Genomic DNA, 17500 nt, shown 5'->3' with positions numbered 1-17500 from the left:
ATACAAAAAATCTCCTATAATGAATTATACAATGATTGGAGTTATGCCAATGAAGAAAAAAGGAACAACATAAGCAAAAAATTGATACATAGATCAGAAACTTTAGATACGGGATTTCTTGCTCCGGATGTACTCGAAAAAAGAATTCTATTGTCTAATAATAATAGTGAGACTCAAAAAGAATATTTAACTAAAATATATGATCCTTTATTGAACGGACCCTATCGCGGCCAAATCAAAAAATTGTTTTTATTCTCAATCCTAAAAACTTCTATAAAGAATTACAGGAAGAAATTTTTGGTAAATAAAATTCATGGCGTACTTATTAGTACCAATAACACAGAATTTGACCAGAAAGTGGATTTATTTGATCGAAAATCATTAGGAAAAAAAATTACTTATTTACTAAGTAAGGTTGCAGTAAAATCAACATCAAATTTTAATTTGAAAGGGATTTTTTTATTTCCATTTACTGAAAACAAACAAGTAAGAATTGATTCAAAAGATCGAATAAAAATTTTAAAATTTTTATTCGATCAAGTTATAACGAATCCCAAGGATGAAACAATTAGACAAAAAGATATTCATATTGGAATAAATGAAATCAGTAAAAAAGTCCCTCGATGGTCATACAAATTAATCGATGAGTTGGAACAACAGGAAAGAGACAAGGAAGACCATGTGGTAGAGGATCATGAAATTCGTTCAAGAAAAGCCAAACGTGTCGTAATTTTGACTGATACTACGAAGAATACCGATACTTATACTAATACTAATAACAAAGATACTGATAATCCTGATGAAACTGACGAGGTAGCTTTGATCCGTTATTCACAACAATCGGATTTTCGTCGAGATATAATAAAGGGCTCTATGCGAGCTCAAAGGCGTAAAACAGTTATTGTGGAACTGTTTGAAGCAAATGTACATTCACCCCTTTTTTTGGATAGACTGGGCACCCCCCCCTTTTTTTCTTTTGATATCCCCGAGCGGCTGAAAGGCATTTTTCGAAATTGGATTTGGAAAAAAAAAAAAATTATAATTTCGGATTATACAGAGGAAAATAAAAAGGAAAGTGAGAAAACAGAGGAGGACAAAAGAGAAAAATACAACAGAGATGAGAAAACTCGTATAGAAATAGCGGAGGCCTGGGATAGCCTTATAGTTGCTCAAGTAATAAGAGGTTCCTTATTAGTAACACAATCGATTCTTAGAAAATATATTCTATTACCTTCATTGATAATAGCTAAAAATACTCTTCGTATACTATTATTTCAATTTCCCGAATGGTCCGAGGATTTAAAGGATTGGAATAAAGAAATGCATGTTAAATGCACTTATAACGGCGTTCAATTATCAGAAAAAGAATTTCCGAAAAACTGGTTAACAGACGGTATTCAGATAAAGATCCTATTTCCTTTTCGTTTGAAACCTTGGCACAGATCTAAGTCTAAGTTACGACCCCCTAATAAAGATCCAATTAAAAAGGAAGGGAAAGGACAAAAAAACGATTTTTGTTTTTTAACAGTTTGGGGAATGGAAGCGGAACTTCCTTTTGGTTATCCCCGAAAACGGCTTTCCTTTTTTGAACCCCTTTTAAAAGAACTCGAAAAAAAAAATTTCAAATTGAAACAAAAGTGCTTTCTAGTTATAAACGTTTTAAAAGAAAGAACCAAATTTTTTCTAAATGTAGCAAAAGAAACAAAAAAATGGGTCATCAAAGTAATTATATTTCTAAAAAAAATAAGAAAAGAATTCTCAAAAATAAATCTATTATTATTATTTGGATTGAAAAAAATAGAAATATATGAATTGAGTGAAACTCAAAAAGAAAAAAATTCAACAATTCATAATCAAATGAGTCACGAATCGTCCATTAAAATTCGATATATGGATTGGGAAACTTATTCATTGACAGAAAAAAAAATGAAAGATCTGATGAATAGAACAAACACAATCATAAATAAAATAAAAACAATTAAAAAAGACAAGAGAAGAAGATTTATAACTCCAGAGAGAAATATTAACCCTAACAAAATAAGTTATGACGAGAAAGGATTAGAATCACCAAAAAATATTTGGGAGATATTAAAACGAAAAAATCTTCGATTACTTCGTAAATCACATTATTTTGTAAAATTATTTATTGAAAAGCTATACATGGATATCCTTCTATGTATCATTAATATACCTAGAATCAATGCACAGCTCTTTCTTGAATTAACAAAAAAAGTTATTAATAAATACATTTACAATAATGAAGCAAATCGGGAAAGAATTGATAAAACAAATCAAAGTATATTTAACTTTAGTTCGACTATAAAAAAGTCACTTTGTATTATTAAAAAAAATTCAAAGATTTTTGGGGACTTATCTTACTTGTCACAAGCATATGTATTTTATAAATTATCGCAAACCCCAGTCAATAACCTAGATAAGTTAAGATCCGTCTTTAAATATTACGGAACATCTTTTTTTCTTAAGAATGAAATAAGGGAGTATTTTGTTGGAACGCAAGGAATATTTGATTCTGAATTCAGACATAAAAAACCTCCAAATTATGGAATTAATGAATGGAAAAACTGGCTAAAGGGTCATTATCAATATCAATACGATTTATCTCAGATTAAATGGTCTAGATTAGTAACACAAAAATGGCGAACTAGGTTCAACCATATGACTAAAAATAAAGATCTCAATAAATGTGAGTCATATGAATATGAAAAAACCCAATTTATTCATTACGAAAAAGCAAAAGATTTTGAAATAGAACCATTACCAAATCAAAAACAATATAAATATGATCTTTTATCGTATAAATCTATTAATTATGAAAATAAGAAAGATTCATATATTTATGGATTGCCATTACAAGTAAATAATAACCAAGAGATTTCTTATAATTACAATACGCCTAAACGCAAATTATTTGATATGCTGGGAGGTATCCTTATCCATAATTCTCTCGTCGAAGATGATAGTCTAGATATAGAAAAAAATTCAAATACAAAATATTTGGATTGGAAAATCCTCCATTTTTGTCTTAGAAAGAAGATCAATATTAAGGCCTGGGTCGATATCGATAACGTTACCAACAGGAATAAAAATACTAAGACTGGGTTTAATAATTGTCAAATAATCGATAAAATTGATAAGAAAGGCCTTTTTTATCTGACGATTCATCAAGATCAGAAAATTAACCCATCCAATCAACAAGGTTTTTTCTTTGATTGGATGGGAATGAATGAAGAAATACTAAGTCATCCCATATCGAATCTAGAACTTTGGTTTTTCCCAGAATTTGTGATACTTTATAATACATATAAGATTAAACCATGGGTCATACCAATCAAATTACTTTTTTTTAATTTTAATGTAAACGAAAATGTTAATAAACAGAAAAGCATCACTGGAAATAAAAAAAGTTTTACATTATCGAATGAAAAAACTCTTGAATTAAAAAATAGAAATCAAATAGAAAAAGAATTCGCGGACCAAGTGGATCCTGAAGCGTCTCTCTCAAACCAAGAAAAAGATGTTGAAGAAGATTCTAGGGGATTAGACATAAAAAAACGTAGAAATAAAAAGCAATACAAGACTAACACGGAAACAGAACTTGAGTTATTCCTAAAAAGGTATTTTCATTTTCAATTGAGATGGGATGATTCTTTAAATCAAAAAATAATCAATAACATCAAAGTATATTGTCTCCTGCTTAGACTGAGAAATCCAAGAGAAATTGCTATATCCGCTATTCAAAGGGAAGAAATGAGTCTGGATATTCTGATGGTCCGGAAGGGTTTAACTTTTACAGAATTGATGAAAAAGGGAATATTGATTATCGAACCAGTCCGTCTGTCTGTAAAAACGGATGGACAATTTTTTATATATCAAACCATAGGTATCTCATTGGTGCATAAGAGTAAGCAGCAGCAAAGTCATCAAAGATACCTAGAAAAAAGCCCGGCCTGTCTTCATAAGAATAAGAAGGATTTTGATGAATCCATTGCACTACATAAAAAAATGACTGGAAATAGAGACAAAAATAATTATGATTTTATTTTTCCTGAAAAAATTTTATCCCCAAGGCGTCGTAGAGAATTGAGAATTCGAATTTGTTTCAATTCGGGGAATGGAAACGGTATACATAGAAATACGGTATTTTGCAATGTAAATAAGTTAAAAAATTGCAATTGCGATCAAGTTTTGAATAAAAGAAAAGAGCTTTATAGAGATAAAAATAAACTAATTAAATTAAAGTTCTTTCTTTGGCCCAATTATCGATTAGAAGATTTATCTTGTATGAATCGCTATTGGTTTGATACCAATAATGGTAGTCGTTTCAGTCTGATAAGGATTCAGATATATCCGCTATTGAAAATTCATTAATGGTACATTTTGACTCGATTCCCGTACCATAGCTAGTATATGAAGACAAAGAAATAAACACCCCCATTATCTTATTATCTTACACATCATTCTGATACAGGATACTTAATTTAATGACGCGTTGAATTATATTAATATTTATTCGATCTAGAAATAAATCAACAAAGTCGTCTTATTTATTTTCAGGTCTAATTTTTTTTTTATTTTTTGTGAGTGGAAAAATAGACCATACTTTGTGTATAGTATATCCTATCCGAATACAATTTTAAAATTGGATTGATTATTGACTACTAAAATAAGTAAGTTTGTTTGACAAAATTAAGACTTCTTAACGAAATTAAGATGTGTATAGAAAATTAAAATGAGTGTAATTATTATTACTGATCAATAAATATATGGATAAAAATATCTAAAAAAAAAAAAGAGAGAGGGGCGATTCATTTTTATGGTACAAAACTCATTCATCTCGCTTATTTCGCAAGAAGAAAAAGAAGAAAACAGGGGATCTGTTGAATTTCAAGTATTTAGTTGGACCAATAAAATAAGAAGACTTACTTCACATTTGGAATTGCACAGAAAAGACTATTCCTCTCAAAGAGGTCTCCGTAAAATTCTGGGAAAACGTCAACGATTGCTGTCTTATTTGTCAAAGAAAAAGAGAGTACTTTATAAATACTTAATAAATCAGTTGGGTATTCGAGAATCAAAAACTCGTTAATTTTAAGAGTCATTTTGAACTATTTGCTTTATTAGATCTTGAATTTTGATAAACTGTTTTTCGTTTTACGCAATTCGTAGAAGAATGAATCGAGGAAAAACTTATGAATATACCAGTTACAAGAAAGGATCTCATGATAGTCAATATGGGCCCCCACCACCCGTCAATGCATGGTGTTCTTCGACTCGTCGTTACTCTGGACGGCGAAGATGTTATTGACTGTGAACCAATATTGGGTTATTTACACAGAGGGATGGAAAAAATTGCGGAAAACCGAACTATTATACAATATCTGCCTTATGTAACCCGTTGGGATTATTTAGCTACTATGTTCACAGAAGCAATAACTGTAAATGGGCCAGAACGGCTAGGAAATATTCAAGTACCGAAAAGAGCTAGTTATATCAGAGTAATTATGTTGGAATTGAGTCGTATAGCTTCTCATTTGTTATGGCTCGGCCCTTTCATGGCAGATATTGGTGCACAGACTCCTTTCTTCTATATTTTCAGAGAAAGAGAATTAGTATATGATCTATTCGAAGCTGCTACGGGTATGAGAATGATGCATAATTATTTTCGTATCGGAGGAGTGGCGGCTGATCTACCTTATGGATGGATAGATAAATGTTTGGATTTCTGCGATTATTTTTTAACAGGAGTTACTGAATATCAAAAACTTATTACAAGAAATCCTATTTTTTTAGAACGAGTTGAGGGCGTAGGCATTATTGGTAGAGACGAAGTAATAAATTGGGGTTTATCAGGACCAATGCTGCGAGCGTCCGGAATACAATGGGATCTTCGTAAAATTGATCATTATGAGTGTTACGACGAATTTGATTGGGAAGTACAATGGCAAAAAGAAGGGGATTCATTAGCTCGTTATTTAGTCCGAATTGGCGAAATGGCAGAATCCATCAAAATTATTCAACAGGCGCTGGAAGGAATTCCGGGGGGGCCCTACGAGAATTTAGAAATACGATACTTTGATAGAAAAAGGTATCCAGAATGGCATGATTTTGAATATCGATTCATTAGTAAAAAACCCTCCCCCACTTTTGAATTGCCGAAACAAGAACTTTATGTGAGAGTCGAAGCCCCTAAAGGGGAATTGGGAATTTTTCTGATAGGGGATCAGAGTGGTTTTCCTTGGAGATGGAAAATTCGACCACCTGGTTTTATCAATTTGCAAATTCTTCCTCAGTTAGTTAAAAGAATGAAATTGGCTGATATTATGACAATACTAGGTAGCATAGATATCATTATGGGAGAAGTTGATCGTTGAAATGATAATTGATATAAGGGAAGTACAAGATATCAATTCTTTTTACAGAGTGGAATCTTTAAAGGGGGTCTATGGAATTATATGGGTGCTTGCCCCTATTTTTACTCTTGTATTAGGAATCACAATAGGCGTACTAGTAATTGTATGGTTAGAAAGAGAAATATCCGCAGGGCTACAACAACGTATTGGACCCGAATATTCCGGTCCCTTAGGAGTTCTTCAAGCTCTAGCAGATGGGACAAAATTACTTTTCAAAGAAAATCTTCTTCCATCTAGAGGAGATACTCGGTTATTCAGTATCGGACCATCCATAGCAGTTATAGCAATTCTATTAAGTTATTCAGTAATTCCTTTTGACTATCACCTTGTTTTAGCCGATCTCAATATCGGGGTTTTTTTGTGGATTGCGGTTTCAAGTATTGCTCCCATTGGACTTCTTATCTCAGGATATGGCTCAAACAATAAATATTCCTTTTTAGGTGGTCTACGAGCTGCTGCTCAATCGATTAGTTATGAAATACCATTAACTCTATGTGTATTAGCAATATCTCTACGTGCGATTCGTTGAAAGATAAATTTTTCCCTATTTATTTCTTTCTAGTCTTTATAGAAAAAGGGTTAGAACGAATTGAATAGATATCCTCATCTTTTTATTCATTATTCGGATTAATGAATTAAATTAGATAGTTATATGAGTGAAAGAAAACAGCTATATAATTATAACATATTATATATTCGCAGTAAAATTCTTGAGTCTCATCTTCAATGTATAAGAAGAATTAAAAAAAGGTTGAGCGTAAATAAATAGAAGAAGAAGAGCCCATTTACCCCAAGATTGGTTGATTAGTCATGTCATCCTAGCTTGAAGCGGGTTCAAAGAATCAACCGTATTACGTTTTCACTAGTGTTTGTTACCATAAAGCGGGGGGTTAGCAAAAATGAGTGGATGGTTAGAAATGCCAAATTACGCAAAGGATTAGTAATAGAGATTGTGTCATTTATCCCCAAGGATATTTACACATAATATAAAAAGAATACGGATTGGGGCTTTAAGTTAGTAGAAATGATCGGGCCGTACTCCCCACGATTCCTATCCAGAGTATACTCCTATCCACCGATTAAATAAATAACTGTCGGAAACGAAATAATCCTTTATTCAGTAAGCCCCCCCTTTTTTTTTTTTTCAGAAAAGAAAGAAGAATAGGAACGAAAAAAAAAAAATAGAAAGAATACAATTTATTTTTTTTTTTCAAAATTGAAAACGACGGGTTATTGATATTTCTACAAGCAGTATTTTATTAAAGACTCAAAGTTATTACTCAGCAAATAATTATTTCTTAATTATTAATTAAATAAAGGATAAGATCAATTCAGACGTCGTTTTTTTAGTTATTATAGAACATACAGAATTTAAGTGGTCGAATTCGGGGCCGTTTACTCGATTTTGAACCCATTTATCTTATAAATAAAAATAAATAATACGGACTCGGTCCTTAGATTTATTTATGGCCGTAAAGGAGCCGTATGAAGCGAAAATCTCATGTATGGTTCTGTAATAGCGACGATAACAGTGAAGTTATCGCCGACTATGATTATCTAATAGTTTAAGTACAGTTGATATTGTTGAGGCTCAATCAAAATATGGTTTTTGGGGTTGGAATTTGTGGCGTCAACCTATAGGGTTTATCGTTTTTCTAATCTCTTCCCTAGCAGAATGTGAGAGATTACCTTTTGATTTACCGGAAGCGGAAGAAGAATTAGTAGCGGGTTATCAAACCGAATATTCGGGTATCAAATTTGGTTTATTTTATGTTGCTTCCTATCTAAACCTATTAATTTCTTCATTATTTGTAACAGTTTTGTACTTGGGCGGTTGGAATATCTCTATTCCATACATATTCGTTGCCGAGCTTTTTGAAATAAATAAAGCACGTGAGGTCTTTGGAACGACAATTGGTATCTTTATTACATTAGCCAAAACTTATTTGTTCTTGTTCATTCCTATCACAACAAGATGGACTTTACCTAGGCTAAGAATGGACCAACTATTAAATCTGGGATGGAAATTTCTTTTACCTATTTCTCTCGGCAATCTGTTATTAACAACCTCTTTCCAACTCAGTTCGCTGTAAGGGAATACTTTATTCTATATTTATGGCTTGCCTCAAACAAGAGAAAGAAACAAACATAAAGATTTTCATAGATATTTACGATATGTTCCCTATGGTAACCAGGGTTATGGATTATGGTCAACAAACAGTACGAATTGCAAGATATATTGGTCAAAGTTTCATGATTACCCTATCCCATGCAAATCGTTTACCTGTAACTATTCAATATCCTTATGAAAAATTAATCACATCAGAACGTTTCCGCGGTCGAATACACTTCGAGTTTGATAAATGCATTGCTTGTGAAGTATGTGTTCGTGTATGCCCTATGGATCTACCTGTTGTTGATTGGGAACTGGAAACTAATATTCGAAAGAAACGTTTGCTTAATTACAGTATTGATTTCGGAATCTGTATATTTTGTGGTAACTGCGTTGAGTATTGTCCAACAAATTGTTTATCCATGACTGAAGAATATGAGCTTTCTACTTATGATCGTCACGAATTGAATTATAATCAAATTGCCTTGGGTCGTTTACCGATGTCAGTAATTGACAATTATACAATTCGAACAATTTTAAATTCACCTAAAATAAAATAAAAAAAAAATAAGTAAATCCTTTGATTAAAGATATTAAAGATAAAGAAATGGTAATTTCAAATTCAAATTAGGAAGGGTCCTTTTTCTTTTGCTCGAAAGGAATGCGGTTTCTTTCGTTTATTTTGTTTAGTCACTAATTAAAAAAAAACTATTGAGGGGTTGGTTCGTGCTTCAATTTGGATTGAAAATCTATGACTCTATCTCGAATTATTTCAAAATAGAAATATCTAGTCTAAAACTACCCTTTAAGATAAAAAATGATATTATAATTATATTAGTCCAATAGCTGTACCTACATCAATTCACATTCTTTAGGATTTAATTCAATTAAAAACTTTTCATAAAAAAATGTTCCTGGTGGGGTCAATAAGGTCATGAAAAAATTTTCGATTTATTTATCTGTTTACATATAATGGGTTTGCCTGGACCGATACATGATTTTCTTTTAGTCTTTTTGGGGTCAGGTCTTATATTAGGAGGTATAGGAGTCGTATTACTTACCAACACAATTTATTCTGCCTTTTCGTTGGGACTGGTTCTTGTTTGTATATCCTTATTCTATATTCTATCAAATTCCCATTTGGTAGCTGCCGCACAGCTACTTATTTACGTGGGAGCTATAAATGTTTTAATCATATTTGCTGTGATGTTTATGAATGGTTCAGAATATTACAAAGATTTGAATCTTTGGACTGTTGGGGATGGGGTTACTTTGCTGATTTGTACAATTCTTTTTTGTCTATTAATGGCTACTATTTCAGATACGTCATGGTACGGGATTATTTGGACTACCAGATCAAACCAGATTATAGAGCAGGATTTGATAAGTAACAGTCAACAAATTGGAATTCATTTATCAACAGATTTTTTCCTTCCATTTGAACTCATTTCGATAATTCTTTTAGCTGCTTTAATAGGCGCAATTGCTGTGGCTCGTCAATAATAAATCTTTCGAACTATTAATATTAATATAATAAGAAAAGTCCAAATTAAACTTTGTTCTATGTTATCACATCAATTTCCCCCCACTTTCATTTTATTTGAAGATTTTTTGTCTAAAAATGAAATTCTTTTATTCGATCTATTACCAATACTAAAATATTCCCTTGTTCCATACTTTTTGATATTATAATTAATTGAACCCATTAAATTGTTTTTATCTTGAAATGAATCGAAATTGATAAGGAGTTGTTCAATGATGCTCGAACATGTACTTGTTGTGAGTGCCTATTTATTTTCTATCGGTATCTATGGCTTGATCACAAGTCGAAATATGGTTAGAGCCCTTATGTGTCTTGAACTTATACTAAATGCAGTTAATATAAATTTTGTAACATTTTCTGATTTTTTTGATAGTCGCCAATTAAAAGGAAATATTTTTTCAATTTTTGTTATAGCTATTGCAGCCGCTGAAGCAGCTATTGGACCAGCTATTGTTTCCTCAATTTATCGTAACAGAAAATCAACTCGTATAAATCAATCGAATTTGTTGAATAAGTAGTATTAATCATAGAAATTATACTATTTATTTATATTTATCAAGGCGAATTATATTTATTATCGTGGATGATACATAATATATTGATCGTGGTTACAAAAAATGTAAGAAATCAAAGCATCTTGGCCCTCTAGCATGAATCGATCCAGAAGCAGATTGATTAGAAAATTCTGGTAAATCATTGATTCATCTGGTGTCTAATGTTAATGTATAATTCATTTCTACTAGATCGAAAATTTATGATGTTCAAAAAATTATATATCCAATGTCACATTCAGTAAAGATTTATGATACGTGTATAGGGTGTACTCAATGTGTCAGAGCTTGTCCCACAGATGTATTAGAAATGATACCTTGGGACGGATGTAAAGCTAAGCAAATTGCTTCTGCTCCAAGAACAGAGGACTGTGTTGGTTGTAAGAGATGCGAATCCGCCTGTCCAACGGATTTCTTGAGTGTTCGAGTTTATTTATGGCATGAAACAACTCGAAGCATGGGCCTCGCTTATTGATACGGTCCAAAAGCCCCACCTGAATACATTTCGTTTTTTTTTACCGACAAAAGAATCCGTGCTCGAAAACAAAATATATATATTTTGTTTTCGAGCACGGATTCTTTTGGTCCAAGTGTATTTTGTTTTTACTACGAATTATTTTCCTTGGTTAACAATAGTTGCCGTTTTACCAATATTCGGGGGTTCCTTAATTTTCTTTCTCCCTCATAAAGGGAATAAGGTAATTAGGCTCTATACTCTATTTATATGCATCATAGAACTCCTTCTAACAACCTATGCATTCTATTATTATTTCCAATTGGATGATCCATTAATGCAACTCACGGAGGATTATAAATGGATCGATTTTTTTGATTTTTACTGGAGATTGGGAATAGATGGACTTTCCATAGGACCCATTTTACTGACAGGGTTTATAACCACTTTAGCTACTTTAGCGGCTTGGCCGGTTACTCGAGATTCCCGATTATTCCATTTCCTGATGTTAGCAATGTATAGCGGCCAAATAGGATTATTTTCTTCTCGAGACCTTTTACTTTTTTTCATCATGTGGGAATTAGAATTAATTCCCGTTTATCTACTTATATCCGTGTGGGGGGGGAAGAAACGCTTGTATTCAGCTACAAAGTTTATTTTGTACACTGCGGGAAGCTCCGTTTTTTTATTACTGGGAGTTCTGGGTATCGGTTTATATGCTTCCAATGAACCAACATTAAATTTTGAAACATCAGCTAATCAATCCTATCCAGTAGCACTGGAAATAATATTCTATATTGGATTTCTTATTGCTTTTGCTGTTAAATCGCCGATTATACCTTTCCATACATGGTTACCAGACACCCATGGAGAGGCACATTACAGTACTTGTATGCTTCTAGCCGGAATCTTATTAAAAATGGGAGCGTATGGGTTGGTTCGGATCAATATGGAATTCTTGCCCCGCGCTCATTCTATATTTGCTCCCTGGTTGATGATAGTAGGCACAATTCAAATAATCTATGCAGCTTCAGCATCTCCTGGTCAACGTAATTTAAAAAAAAGAATAGCCTATTCCTCCGTATCTCATATGGGTTTCATAATTATAGGAATTGGCTCTCTAAGCGATATGGGCCTCAATGGAGCCTTTTTACAAATAATCTCTCATGGCTTTATTGGCGCTGCACTTTTTTTCTTGGCGGGAACGAGTTATGATAGAATACGTCTTGTTTATCTCGACGAAATGGGCGGAATGGCGGTCCCGGTTCCAAAAATATTCACGACTTTCAGTATCTTATCGATGGCTTCCCTCGCATTACCGGGGATGAGTGGTTTTGTTGCAGAATTAATAGTATTTTTGGGAATAATTACCAGTCAAAATTTTTTTTTAATACAAAAAATACTAATTACATTTGTAATGGCAATAGGAACGATATTAACACCTATTTATTCATTATCTATGTTACGCCAAATGTTCTATGGATACAAGTTTTTTAATGCCCCAAACTCTTATTTTTTTGATTCTGGACCGCGAGAGTTATTTATTTCTATCTCTATCTTTTTACCTGTAATAGGTATTGGTCTTTATCCAGATTTCGTTTTCTCACTATCAGTTGACAAGGTCGAAACTCTTATATCTAATTTTTTTTTATAAATAAAAAATTTTCCTGAATAAAATTCAAAATCAAAGAGCAAGACTATACTATAACTAGAATAATATGTTTAAAAAAAAATTGTACAATTAGAAAACGAAAAAGAAGTATTTTTTCTTCTCTTAAATTTAACTTAAATTAAGTTAAAGATAAAAAAATGCATTAGACTTTTATTTTAACCATATATGGTTGTCCTTTGTTTTGTAAGAACCTTTTGAATCACTACTTTGATTCAAAAGGTTCTCGATGGCTTACACGACGTTTTCTTATATAATATATATGCTGTCCCATGTTTGTTTGTATTTATCAGATCCTGTCTTCAATTAGATGTTAGTGTAAATGTACCATAACTATGTAGCCCTATTCCTAATAGATTGACTCCCAAATAGCATATCCAAATTATAAGAAATCCCAGGGAGGCTACAATTGCAGAATTTACACCTTCCAGATTTGGATTTGTTCGAATATGTAAATAAATCGCGAATATAGTCCAAGTAATAAATGCCCAAGTTTCCTTCGGATCCCAATTCCAATATGAGCCCCATGCCTCGTTTGCCCATACCGCTCCCGAAAGAATACCCATGGTTAAAAAGATAAAACCTAGACTAATAATACGATAACTCCAATGATCCAATTGTTGAATCAATTGAGACCTATAATAATTCTTAGAAGAAATAAAAGGGGTGTTCCATAAAACATTGTTTCTTTCGTTAATGTATTGGATCTCACCAAAGGAAAATGATTCATTATTGCTTTTATCAAAAGTTCTTATTATTTTTCTAAATGTAATGACAATAAGTGCTACTGATAATAATGATCCGCATAAAAGAGCTGCATAGCCCAATACCATCATACTTACGTGCATCATTAACCAATGAGATTGAAGAGCGGGTACTAATATTCTGGATTGATGCATTTCGGTTAAAAAACCAGAAGTAGCAAAGCCTTGGGTCAAAATAACAATTGGCGCGGTTATTGCACTTAAATGGTTTTTGTGTTTTTTTAAATATGGAACCATATGAATAATGGACAAACTCCATGAAAGAAAAATGAATGATTCGTATAAATCACTTAATGGTAAATGCCTCGAATAAATCCAACGAGTAACTAATAATCCTGTTATACAGACAAAAGTAGTTATTATGCCTTTTTTGGACGAATCATATAGTCCTGCGATTTCATTAACTAATAAGATTAGTAAACGAATTGTAATTACAATTGAAACGACCGAAAAGGATATATGAATTAATATATGCTCTAAAATTGAAGATATCATAAAAATTATAAAAAGGGGGTTTCACAATTATAGGAATCGGGAATTGAATTTTTTTTATTCTTTTATTCTAGGACTTACTCTTTTATAAGATGCCATGCCGCCACTCGGACTCGAACCGAGATGCTCTAGCACTGCTTCCTAAGAGCAGCGTGTCTACCGATTTCACCATAGCGGCTTGTTCGAAATCATAATAACCCATTTTGATTCAATCGTCGAGGTTAAAGTACTTAATCATGCAATACTTTTTAGTTTTATAGGAAACATTTAAATTGATGAATAAAAACTAGTTTTAAAAATAGTGATTGGAACATATTTTCAAAAGGAATCAATCCTATTGTTTTTTTCGTTCAGTAATAAATTTTTTTTTATTTTAGATTCATAAAAGAAATTAAAATAAGATAAATGAGACAAAAAGTTAATTCTTAAAAACTATTTTAAAACTATCTAGTTACAAAAGCTCCATTTTAGGAGAGTATAAACGAGAGGAACTCCGGTGTTAATGTAATGTTAAGTTAAATAAAATTGACACTATAAGTAAGAAATAAAATGTTGAAAAATAGAATAGAATAAAAAATAAGGGTTATTATCGATCACAATTTCATGAGTATAGACACTAATAATTTGCATATCCCTGTATTACTACTTCGAGTTTTCACTGTATAAAGGGTTTGTGTTAGTATTTAGCAACCTAATTAGATGAGGTTCAGTATTGGGTGTATCATAGAATAAAAGGGTTTCAATTTCTATCGAAATCCCACCATATTAAATATATTTAATATTTAGATATATTATATATTGATAATGATTTATAAAAGCGATTGAGCGTTCAGAAAATTACAAAATAAATTTTAAACTTAATAAATTAGTTTCAACGACTCATTAATTGTGATTAAAGATCTTATTTATATCTGCTCTTAGATAAGAATCTTATAGAATAAATAGTATAATAAAAATAGAAAAAGACAAAACTTTTTATCTTATTATTCTGTTGATGGGTAAAATATGAATTCCCATCGATAAAATAATTAAAGATACTAAAAAGACAGTTGAAACTTTATATCTTCTATTTATTCTTTATTTTTCAAACCAAAAAATATCATTTTAAAAATTAAGTAGACAAAAGACTCTTTATTCTACTTAAATTTCATATTGATACATTCAAAACATTAAGGAATGGGAATCATTACTTTTGGATTTTTTTTTTTCTTTTTAATGATTTATTATGATTTCTTATAATATTTATATAATATTATAAGAAATCAGAAAAGAACCGAAAAATGAAACTTAAAGTATACTTTTTACTTTTTTTAGAGTCAGAGATAGATTCCAATTATTCCAACGTTTGATTATTTATTTATTTATTTCTTGTTGTACAAAAAATTTTTTTGAATTCCCTGTTGAAAGAGATTTCGATAACGAAAAAGCTTTCAATGCTACCCAATACCCCTCCCTTTTCCAAAAATTTTTACGAATTCGTTTTTTTGATATAGAAGTGCGCTTTTTTGGAACGGCCATTAAAAAATTATAATAAGTTATTTATTTCTATAGTTGAATGTGAAAGACATTTATTGTTCAAAACCAATTGTTCTTTACTATTAATACTATTATTTATCTATTTATTGTTTAAATTAAATTATACTCTCTTCAAAACAAAAACATTTCAAATCAAGAAGTTAGAATTGATCAAAAGTAAATACTTACTTTTTTGAAGCTTCAAAAAATTAAAATTTCAATTACTATTATTTATTAAAATTTACGTATTACAATGTTTTAATCTTTAGAGCGAGTAAGGACAAATAATTACACCAAAAAGAGTAGTTTATTTTGATATGATTCATAAAAGACAGACACAGCCCATAACTTAACCCAATAAAGTAAGAGTTATGTATTTTAGTTCGTTTATTCAGAATAATTAAGCAATGCTTTTTTGAATTTATTGAAGGAATTATTAAAATGTAAAATTACTTTCCTTCTTTTCTCTAAAAAAAAAATGATATATTTTTTAACAGATTAACTACGAGTCTCATTTCAATTTGAAGATTTTAATTTCAATTAGGTGCACTCTTTTTTCGAGCTTGGTCAATTTAACTAAGCTAACCAATTAATAGAAATAATTGTTAAAGTTTTTTTTTTTATTTTTTTTTTTATTAAATTCAATTATAAGGTTGGTTTATTAAACTTTTTGATTATTTTATTATATTACATATATAAATATAGCACGACGAAAAGAAATAAAGAACAATAAATAACACAAGGCTACAATCGCTTTTGTTTCTATATATATATTTAATTTTTTTTGAAGGATTTGAAATCTTTTTCAAATAATTAAGATTATAAAAGGTTATGAAATTAAATTTTAGTTTTACATATCTTAATTTTTTTATTAACTGACTCCTTTGAAAAAAAAAAAAAAAATAAGAACTGGCGAATCCGAAACAGTTAATTAAGAAGAAGAAAAAGATTTTTATTTATTTTTATGGAATATACATATCAATATTTATGGTTCATACCTTTCATTCCAGTTCTAATTCCTATGTTACTAGGAGTGGGACTCCTACTTTTCCCGACGGCAACAAGAAATCTTCGGCGCACGTGGGCTTTTCCTAGTGTTTTATTGTTAAGTATAGTTATGGTTTTTTCAGCCAATCTGTCTGTTCAGCAAATAAATAACAGTTATATATATCAATATGTATGGTCTTGGACTATCAATAATGACTTTTCTTTAGAGTTTGGACAATTGATTGATCCACTTACTTCTATTATGTCAATCTTAATTACTACTGTTGGAATTCTCGTTCTTATTTATAGCGACAATTATATGTCTTATGATCAAGGATATTTAAGATTTTTTGCTTATATGAGTTTTTTCAATACTTCAATGCTGGGATTAGTTACTAGTTCTAATTTTATACAAATTTATATTTTTTGGGAATTAGTTGGAGTATGCTCTTATCTATTAATAGGTTTTTGGTTCACACGACCTATCGCTGGGAATGCTTGTCAAAAAGCGTTTGTCACTAATCGTGTAGGAGATTTTGGTTTATTATTAGGAATTTTAGGTTTTTATTGGATAACGGGCAGTTTCGAATTTCGGGGTTTGTTTGAAATAGTCAATAGATTGATTTCTACTAATGAAGTTAATTTTTTATTTGTTACTTTGTGTGCTCTTTTATTATTTTCTGGTGCAATTGCCAAATCCGCCCAATTTCCCCTTCATGTATGGTTACCCGATGCTATGGAAGGACCTACTCCTATTTCGGCTCTTATACATGCTGCTACTATGGTAGCAGCAGGGATTTTTCTTGTAGCTCGGCTTCTTCCTCTTTTCATAGTTGTACCTTACATAATGAACATAATAGCTTTGATAGGGATAATAACATTACTATTAGGAGCTACTTTAGCCCTTGCTCAAAAAGATATTAAGAGAGGTTTAGCCTATTCTACAATGTCTCAATTGGGTTATATGATGTTAGCTCTAGG

At 31.0% G+C, this 17500-nt stretch overlaps 12 protein-coding genes and 1 non-coding gene across 13 annotated transcripts in view; 10 read left to right on the top strand and 3 right to left on the bottom strand. All coding sequences in view use genetic code 11, as the record gives it.

Annotated features, from left to right (window-relative positions):
* The window catches only part of ycf1 (hypothetical chloroplast RF19), a 5679-nt gene extending 1290 nt beyond the window's left edge, over window positions 1-4389 (top strand). Inside the window, exon 1 of the mRNA in view lies at window positions 1-4389. This exon is cut by the window's left edge and continues 1290 nt beyond it. Within this exon, the coding sequence (YP_010041566.1) occupies window positions 1-4389 (4389 nt within the window).
* Window positions 4390-4834: 445 nt separating this feature from the next.
* On the top strand, window positions 4835-5107 carry rps15 (ribosomal protein S15). The gene has a single exon. The coding sequence runs from the start codon at window positions 4835-4837 to the stop codon at window positions 5105-5107; it is 273 nt and encodes a 90-aa protein (YP_010041565.1).
* A 103-nt stretch (window positions 5108-5210) lies between these two features.
* On the top strand, window positions 5211-6392 carry ndhH (NADH-plastoquinone oxidoreductase subunit 7). Its single transcript has one exon. The coding sequence runs from the start codon at window positions 5211-5213 to the stop codon at window positions 6390-6392; it is 1182 nt and encodes a 393-aa protein (YP_010041564.1).
* Window position 6393: 1 nt separating this feature from the next.
* ndhA (NADH-plastoquinone oxidoreductase subunit 1) lies at window positions 6394-8524 on the top strand. Its single transcript has 2 exons — window positions 6394-6945; window positions 7985-8524. Exons 1-2 carry the CDS (start codon window positions 6394-6396, stop codon window positions 8522-8524), a joined length of 1092 nt encoding a protein of 363 aa, YP_010041563.1.
* An 82-nt stretch (window positions 8525-8606) lies between these two features.
* Window positions 8607-9104, top strand: ndhI (NADH-plastoquinone oxidoreductase subunit I). The gene has a single exon. It carries the CDS (start codon window positions 8607-8609, stop codon window positions 9102-9104), a length of 498 nt encoding a protein of 165 aa, YP_010041562.1.
* Window positions 9105-9516: 412 nt separating this feature from the next.
* Window positions 9517-10047, top strand: ndhG (NADH-plastoquinone oxidoreductase subunit 6). The gene has a single exon. It carries the CDS (start codon window positions 9517-9519, stop codon window positions 10045-10047), a length of 531 nt encoding a protein of 176 aa, YP_010041561.1.
* A 252-nt stretch (window positions 10048-10299) lies between these two features.
* On the top strand, window positions 10300-10605 carry ndhE (NADH-plastoquinone oxidoreductase subunit 4L). The gene has a single exon. The coding sequence runs from the start codon at window positions 10300-10302 to the stop codon at window positions 10603-10605; it is 306 nt and encodes a 101-aa protein (YP_010041560.1).
* A 262-nt stretch (window positions 10606-10867) lies between these two features.
* psaC (photosystem I subunit VII) lies at window positions 10868-11113 on the top strand. The gene has a single exon. It carries the CDS (start codon window positions 10868-10870, stop codon window positions 11111-11113), a length of 246 nt encoding a protein of 81 aa, YP_010041559.1.
* Window positions 11114-11246: 133 nt separating this feature from the next.
* On the top strand, window positions 11247-12746 carry ndhD (NADH-plastoquinone oxidoreductase subunit 4). The gene is given in 1 exon segment: window positions 11247-12746. A coding segment is annotated over 1 exon segment (1500 nt).
* Window positions 12747-13063: 317 nt separating this feature from the next.
* On the bottom strand, window positions 13064-14020 carry ccsA (cytochrome c heme attachment protein). The gene has a single exon. It carries the CDS (start codon window positions 14018-14020, stop codon window positions 13064-13066), a length of 957 nt encoding a protein of 318 aa, YP_010041557.1.
* Window positions 14021-14115: 95 nt separating this feature from the next.
* Window positions 14116-14195, bottom strand: trnL-UAG. Its single transcript has one exon. It is a non-coding gene; the product is annotated as a tRNA-Leu (tRNA).
* A 1175-nt stretch (window positions 14196-15370) lies between these two features.
* Window positions 15371-15535, bottom strand: rpl32 (ribosomal protein L32). The gene has a single exon. The coding sequence runs from the start codon at window positions 15533-15535 to the stop codon at window positions 15371-15373; it is 165 nt and encodes a 54-aa protein (YP_010041556.1).
* Window positions 15536-16496: 961 nt separating this feature from the next.
* The window catches only part of ndhF (NADH-plastoquinone oxidoreductase subunit 5), a 2259-nt gene continuing 1255 nt past the window's right edge, over window positions 16497-17500 (top strand). Inside the window, exon 1 of the mRNA in view lies at window positions 16497-17500. This exon is cut by the window's right edge and continues 1255 nt beyond it. Coding sequence (YP_010041555.1) covers window positions 16497-17500 — 1004 coding nt within the window.

This window comes from Castanea sativa, chloroplast (genome assembly GCF_040712315.1).
Source record: "Castanea sativa chloroplast, complete genome".
Taxonomy (NCBI): Eukaryota; Viridiplantae; Streptophyta; class Magnoliopsida; order Fagales; family Fagaceae; genus Castanea; species Castanea sativa.
The sequence above is the reverse complement of the archived record's forward strand: the minus strand, read 5'-3'. Positions and strand labels throughout refer to the sequence as shown.